This window comes from Pholis gunnellus (assembly GCF_910591455.1).
Source record: "Pholis gunnellus genome assembly, chromosome: 19".
Taxonomy (NCBI): domain Eukaryota; kingdom Metazoa; phylum Chordata; class Actinopteri; order Perciformes; family Pholidae; genus Pholis; species Pholis gunnellus.
The window spans coordinates 11582312-11589774 of record NC_136546.1 but is presented as its reverse complement, the minus strand read 5'-3'; the positions used below and the strand labels follow the sequence as shown (position 1 = coordinate 11589774).

Here is a 7463-nt window from a genome sequence, read left to right as displayed (position 1 = left end):
TGTAAGTGTCGGCATCTGAAGATAAACGTCCTCTGAGATGTTTGCGTGTGCACATGTACACCAGATATGCAGGCCAATGTGTTTGTGCGTATGTGTATAGGCCTATGTGTGTATGCATCTAATTGTGTTTCAGACAGACTGAGTTGAGGCAGGGTTGGGGGGGGGGGGGGGGGGGGGGGGGGGGGGGGGGTCATCCAGGGTATATGTGAGTGTTTCTGTGTTGTAGTGGTTGTCTGTTAGCGAGTCCTAGCCTGCTCCAGCCTGCGCATCAGCTGCTGCCTGCGGGCTTGAAGCCTGTCCTTCTCCTGCTGGAGTCTCGTCTCCTCTGTCTCCAGTGAGCTCACGTACTCGGTGGCCTTCTTCAGGATCAGCACCTTGGCCGCCTTCTCGTTGTGCGCCAGCTCCGGCACGTGGTCGCGCAGCGTCAGGAAGCTGGAGCGCAGGTCGTTGCGGCGCTGGCGCTCCAGGATGTTGTGGTTGCGCCGGCGCTCGCTGTCCTCCGAGTCGGAGCTGCCGCGCGGGCTGCAGTCTCCGCTGGAGCTGCGCTTGCTGCGCGGCCCCGACGTGCTGGTGAACGAGCTGCAGGATGTGGAGGAGGACGAGGAGCACGACGAGATGGTTCTGGTAGGGGGTCGAGGCGCGTCTGACGTCCTTTGCTTCTTTGGTGGTGGGGCGGGGTCGTCGTCTGACGTGTACGGTGAGGGGGCCGCGTAGTTATGTTGCTGCTGGTGGACTGAGCTCCTCTTCAGGATCAGCTCCTGAGGAGCTCTGCTGACGAACCGACTCACCACGCCGGACCCTCTCGCATCTTGGCTCTTGGGATGCACAGAGATGGTGACTGTGCCCGTCGCCATGGGTGATGCCTTGTTGACCGTGGAGCGCCTCTTCTCTACCGTTACCACATCAATCTCCTCCTCCTCCTCCTCTTCCTCATCGTCGTCCTCATCCTCGTCGTCCTCTTCTTCGTCGTCCTCGTCGTCGTCTTCTTCGTCATCTTCCTCTTCTGGGGAAAAGAAAAACAGAATGTGAGTGACTCTATCGCTCTGACACACCAAGCGTCCCCACTATGTCATCTATGTACCAGCATGTGACAGGTATGTATGTATGGGAGGGAGATCAAGAGAGAGTGTGTGGGAGCGAGAGCGTTGCTCAACGCTGTTTGCTTAAGCAGAACCCTCTTAATGCTTAGTGTCAGTCACTCCTCAACTAATCTACTCTGCAGGCGTTGACACGCTCAGTCTCAGTGCTGAGCAGACAGGCTGGATTTCTGCCTTTCCTTCTGTATCCCGCCTTCAAAATGTCTCTTAATCTTCAACGAGACAGCTTTAGTCTGATACCTTCAGTCTATCAGTGAGGCCGCAGTCACTCTGACGGTGTGGGAGCCATTAAGAACTTCACTTTAACTTTGACCTCTGATGGAAGTAAAAGAAAAAAATATATTTTTTCCAGCTGAGCACTTCGTCTTAACCTGCGCTGGAATCGAGGCAGCTGAGGCTTATCATGGACTGGCGCCTTTGAAGATGAGAGGAAGTAGCCAATCATGAGGCAGAGAGTGTGAGGCCCAGTTAAAATGCCTTTGTGATAATGGCTCTCATTATCAGCTCAGGAGCATCTGAAGAGTGTGGCATTTTACAGCTTACAGTAACCCACTTCAGACACCGCTGCACCAGGATACTGTCTCAAAACACTCACTGAACACACACAAGCTCAATCTGGCTCTGGCATCAAAACAAAGCCGGGCACAGCTGGGTGGATGAGGGGGCGTGGCTGCCACATGTGAAGCTGTTTGGTGTTTCACTCTCAGAATGGAGCAGCTCATGTATTGGAGCTGGAAAATGTATAAATAGGAGGAAGTGTACAACATGTCTATCTGGGGGGATACAATATTAGCCGAGAGACATTTTTCTTCTCTGCCACTGTCTTACAGCTGTATGGCTGAGTTTTGGAGTGGGGTGTCCCTTGTAATCAATAGGAATACTGGCCTAACTATATTGAGAAACCTACATGGTACCCTGTATGCTCTGTCTTTTTGATGAGAAAGCAAATCGACCCTGCAACACAAAGAAGGACGCGTCTTAACGCTGCGAGCGGCGGAAGCGCATTGGAGCGGTGCTGTGCGCAGGGTTTGTGGGGCGGCAGGCGATCGGATCACCACCCTCTAAGCCTCGGAGCTGGAGCGGCGCCAGGGAGACAGCTGTCGAGATGGAGCGCTCGTTCAAAGCTGTCACCCCCCTAAAAGAAGAAGCCAGGGCCTTACTCCGTCCTCTTTTCTTCGCGGTGGAGGAGGTGTTTGGCAAGGCTGGCTGAGTCTACCCTCTGTGCCAAGCGTGAGGCCTTTGTGCTGCCGTTTCACAGCGAAAACACGCTGATAAGACTCGTGAGTGTTTGTTTAGGGAACTTGTAGGCGGTAATAGATGGGAGATGAAGTCTTAGGGCCATTCATTACGCACGGCACTCGTTTCCCAATCAAAACACATACTACTGTCGACATTATAAAAAGAAATGGGAGTGTGTCACTCTATATTAAGTATATATCTGTGTATAGCTTTGTTGTGGTAGGCTATCCTGCCTTATGCTATTACAGTGTAATGTTCTTCTTCCTGGGGCTAATTTTAGTTATCAGCTGAACTCAAGGCAGCAGATTGTACAAACGGTCCAAAATAAGTGCCAATTTCTCACCCGCTGCGCGCAAATTGTCCCTTAATCCATGCGTAATGAAAGCCTTCGCGGCACCGCGAACCAGGCACTTTGTCAGCTCATCACATTATTGAACACCTTTTCATCTCCCCCTCCCGCTACCGGGTCCGACTGCAGTCACTGACTGTGGCGTCTTTTTGTTTGGCTCGAATGCCAACTGAGTTCAGGAAGGCACACAATTCCCCCATTTTACTGCCATCTGCCGGATGAAGAGCCCGCTGATTACGTAAACCTGGTTCACTGTGTCACTACTCCACTGTGAGTGTGTGTGTGTGTGTGTTCTTATGTGTGTGCGTGCGTGTGTGTGTGTGCGTGGAATGTAACGAGATAATCCGATTCTTGGTCAGTCAATAATAACAACAAGATGATGAACAATGAAAACAACAATAATAATGCTAATACTTATAGTGTAATAATGAGAATACTGTGATATTTCAGTGTTGGATGTTTTCTTGGCACTATATAATTTCATAAAAAAAGGGAAACAAAAGCCTTTAGCGTGTCTTTAAATTCTTACCGGAGTCACTGGGAGCGCTTCCATGGGTTGTGGGTGTGTTAACGGTCCCGGTTGAGTCTCTGCTGCCGTTCTTCTTGTTGACCGGGAAAGGGAAGACTACGGTGGGGTCCACACACTCTGGTGCCGAGCTGCGGCTCACAACCTCCGGCGCTTTGACGCACACGTTCCTGCCGCCTCCTGTAGCGGTGGAAATAGCCTTGCCGAGTTTCTCCGTGACCACCCGCTCCAGCTTTTCCCTGGCGGAGAAGCCACTCCACATACAGTCCTGGATAATGATATTGTTGGGGTTAGTATCCAAAGCGGAGCCGAACAGGTCCATATCGTCGGACGCCCCCCATATATCGTCCTCGGGCAGGAGCAGCAGCTCAGAAGCCCAGTCCAGTGGGTCCCCCAAGCCGAAGCCCAGAGGGTCTGCTTCCGGGGAAGCAGTCGCCGGCTCCCCCGGTAGCGCGGCTCGGCTCGGGGAGAGGGGTGGAGTGGGCAACAACTCGAATTTCTTCCAGATGTCCTCCCCCGGTGGCGCAGAGTCGGGACCACAGAAGTAGAAGTCGTCCTCATCCGGGTAGAAACACGGTTGTAAGGAGTCAAACTCCAAATCGGAGTTTTTACTTATGATCGCCGGCATTCTATCCCACAATTGAAAAACCTGTAAAGGAACAAAAGATACTTTAGTGTCCAAAAAGGAAAAGCGCGTCTCTCCCCATGCCCTCTCTCCTCTATCACACCTGAAAACTACGCTTCAGAAAGAGCATGAGTCAAAGCCCACACACAGGCACACAGTCTGCTCCACCGAATTCAACACTTACTCCTCTGTGGGGTTTAAAAACCACACAAATCTCTCAGGAGAATGTGGGTAAATGGGACCGTGACGCACGAAGGGTGCACAACGACGCATTGGCTCACTACTCACTAAACATGCCCGAAAATGTGGTTTGGACAACAACAACAAAAAGCGTGTTTGCAGAAAAACACATGGAATGACAACAACTCACATCTAATAGAGAGTCTGTTGTGTGTCGAAAATACCTGGAAATAATAGCGCGTCTCTAAATGGAACCGCTGGAACGAAAAGATGCTCACCTTGTCCTGACTTAGGATGGTAATGTGCGAACCAAAATGTTCTCGTAACTCGCAGTCAGTAATACAGACACCAGATTTTGAGCAGTCATCTAGGAGCACAGACAGTCCTCTGACACACATTGTGGCTGGCTGCATAGTGTTATACACTCAGATCTGCGGGAGGGAAGCAGACTCCGCCCTCCCAGGCTGGGGGGGGCCGGGGGAGGGGGGGGTATACAGACGGGCTTTTGGGTTTGATGCGGCGCGGTAGACAGGCTGCCTGGGAGCTTTTCTTCAAGGTGAGTCGAGAAAAAAAACAGCCTGAACATCGCAGGGAAGAATGAAAGCAACAAAGAAAGAGAACGCGAAGGAAGAAAGTAAGAGCGAAAGAAAGAAAATGTATATTATTGACAGCCTCGGGCTAAACTGTCTTTTCTCTTCGTCCATCGCTCCACTGGGATGTCCGACCCAGGATCAGCTATGTAAACAGTGGAAGTAACCCAGCGGCTGTTAGTGGTTTGATGTCTTGCTCAGATTGCTCAAGGGCACTGCAGCAGGCTGGATGCTATATACTGATCCGAGGGGCATCAACCGTCCAACTGAAGGGCATTGCTTTTAAACCAACCCCCATACACAAACTCACTCTCTCTCTCACACACACACACACACACACACACACACACACACATGATCCTCATATGATCCATTTATTTATTATACATTGATAAAACAAATCGTGTGGCTAAATGGCAGTATTTTAAAGTGAATTGATTGTTTTTTTTTCATTTAACAGATAAAATAAAAACCAACTGAGTTTAACTTGTCAATTATAGTGGAGGAATACTTATTTCTATAATAAAATGTGTAAGCATCACTTCTGATAAACACACACTTTGAGTATTATTCATTTCAAATGTTGTGTAGAGATGTAGTCCGACACTTCCTACTACCCTTCTCTTGCTCTCCTGTAGACCTCTGCATATCATTTTCTCTTTTGTCTGTGGGTAATCCAGCATCCCTGGATGAAAGGCGAAGTAAGGTTTACTGCGCCCTCATACGGACACTTAGGGAACAGCAGCAGATACTCGCACCATCACCCAAACACAGCGAGCCAGCGAGACAAAGACATAAAAACAGAGTCGATTCTTTTCAAAATGAGAGAAAAACAGTGCAACCTTGGAGAAAACGACAAAACTCCTCTAGGGCTATAAGGAGTAACAGTTCCTCAGACAATAGGCAGTAGGTTTCCGGGAGATTTCATCCGTCTCCGGGATAAAACAGGATCCGAGAAGAGCATGTTACGCAACCGCAAGCGGTGGTTGTAGCCTGGAGTCATTCCCATTCCCTTTTCTAATGACAGATTAGGAGGAATGGTGTATCTGTAATTATGCGCACAGGCACAGGCGTACACACAGTTCCTGATATTGACTCATCCAGGGACAACGTTTACAGAACGGATTCCAGTTGAACGCCAGCTGTGAGCAGGAAGAATGACAGCTTCCACTATTTGTCAGCCAGACAATAGGTGATGATAACGCCAGCATTTGGAGGAAACAAATAAATTAACATAGGTAATTATATATATTATAAATGGTCATTTTACAAATCTTGCATCTACTATATATATATCATTTAATCAAATGAATTCAATATATATATATATTGAATTCATTTGATTTGATACCAGAAACACACTTTTTAGTCCCTGCATAGAAATATTGGTTGGGGGTTGAGTTCAAAAATCAGCCAGCGAAAAGTGAGAATCTGCAGCTGTTTTGTCCACAAAGTAGGAATAGCAGGGAGTTTCCTGGGACTGGCGACTGCTCCCAGGAACTGGGGAGATGGTTTGGGAGTCAAAAGCTCCCCACAGGCTCTTGTCCGTCCGCTCTTCTACTTTTTCCTCAAACTGCTGCTCAGCTCTGACCCTCTAGCAGCAGCAGAGGCAGAAGCAGCTTCCTCTTCTGTGAAAAAGGACAGAGAGTGGGAGTGAGAACAGAAGGGAAAGTTGTTTTTGTGTGTGTGCAGTCAGTGCAGATGGGTGAGGACAGGAAGCACTGCTGCTTGTTTTCTGTGGACCAGCAGAGTAAAGATGTACGTAAATATGCCGATGGATACGGGATAATTGGCTTCGTGCTGTTGTGTCGAGGGAAAGACACTCGCTGAAAGGGCTGAGTGCATTCACACAAACTGCACATTAACCCGCTGATTAGCACTAAAATTGCCCAGGTGTTGATATGATTGATTGTTAGTCTATTTGCTGCTAATTTGTATTCATATCAGTAAACCCATTCTGACATAAATAAAGCACATTCTCTGTCTAAAACGTCGTATATTGATTGAATTATTGCTCAATATGTGGCTAATTACACAGTCTCCCTCATAAAGTATCCCCTGCTCGCCGTGGGCCTTCCTTAGATAAATAGAAGTCCCCATGAAAGTAGACAGAGACGTAGAGGGAAAAGGCAGACTTGTCAGAGGTGCACCAGTGCTGGCGTCTTTGACTGTTGTTTTTATGGCAGTCATGGCATGCCCAGTCTCCCTCCCACCATTCACAACTGGACCGGGACATGGATGGTTAAGCAATTAGGCCAGTTTTGATAAAAGATTCATAAGTCACCCCAGTGGATAGTGCAAAGACTAGCATATTGTGAGTAAAACCAGCTGCTGTGACATCGGGACAGGCTGTTAGGTTAGAGAGCACGCACATCATATCAATATTTTAATTGTGTGTGTATATGAGAGTGTGTGTGAGAGGTGGCTGTGTAGGTTCCTATTGGTGTCATAGCTTTGTTTTCATGATAAACATAGCTATATCCCTCAATGTTTATCATGAAAACAAAGCTATGACACCTGACATATATATATATATATACACACATAAATAACAGATTACAAGACACTAGTATACAAAATAGACTTGCATGAATTGATGGCCTGATTCCGGAGAGTGCTTTATCTGGACAACTTGTGTTCAACCCGATTAAATGGTTGTATTGCTCTTAAATGGATGTGGACCAAAGTCATAAATGTTGTTTAACGGACAATCTCATGCTTTGTTTATAAACATATGTATATTGTCTCACCGGATTATGGCTATATGTTTATAAGTACAACCCACATTCTATATTTTATACATTCCGTGGCCAGTTTATTATAACAGCCTGCCTTCATGAAGCTGTTGAAAGTGTTG

General features: G+C 47.8%; 1 protein-coding gene across 1 annotated transcript; it reads right to left on the bottom strand.

The window, feature by feature from the left end:
* Positions 1-215: 215 nt before the first annotated feature.
* On the bottom strand, positions 216-4393 carry mycn (MYCN proto-oncogene, bHLH transcription factor). Its single transcript, XM_079179783.1, has 3 exons — positions 4295-4393; positions 3215-3860; positions 216-1003 (listed from the first exon to the last, which is right to left on the bottom strand). Exons 2-3 carry the CDS (start codon positions 3837-3839, stop codon positions 237-239), a joined length of 1392 nt encoding a protein of 463 aa, XP_079035909.1. The 5' UTR covers positions 3840-3860; positions 4295-4393; the 3' UTR covers positions 216-236.
* Between the last annotated feature and the right edge of the window lie 3070 nt (positions 4394-7463).

Excerpts from the sequence above, each read along its gene's own strand:
- mycn (XM_079179783.1), bottom strand. The coding sequence starts at position 3,839 with ATGCCGGCGATCATAAGTAAAAACTCCGATTTGGAGTTTGACTCCTTA. Across the intron at positions 1,004-3,214 it reads AAGCGCTCCCAGTGACTCCG|AAGAGGAAGATGACGAAGAA; the intron begins GTAAGAATTTAA and ends TCTTTTCCCCAG.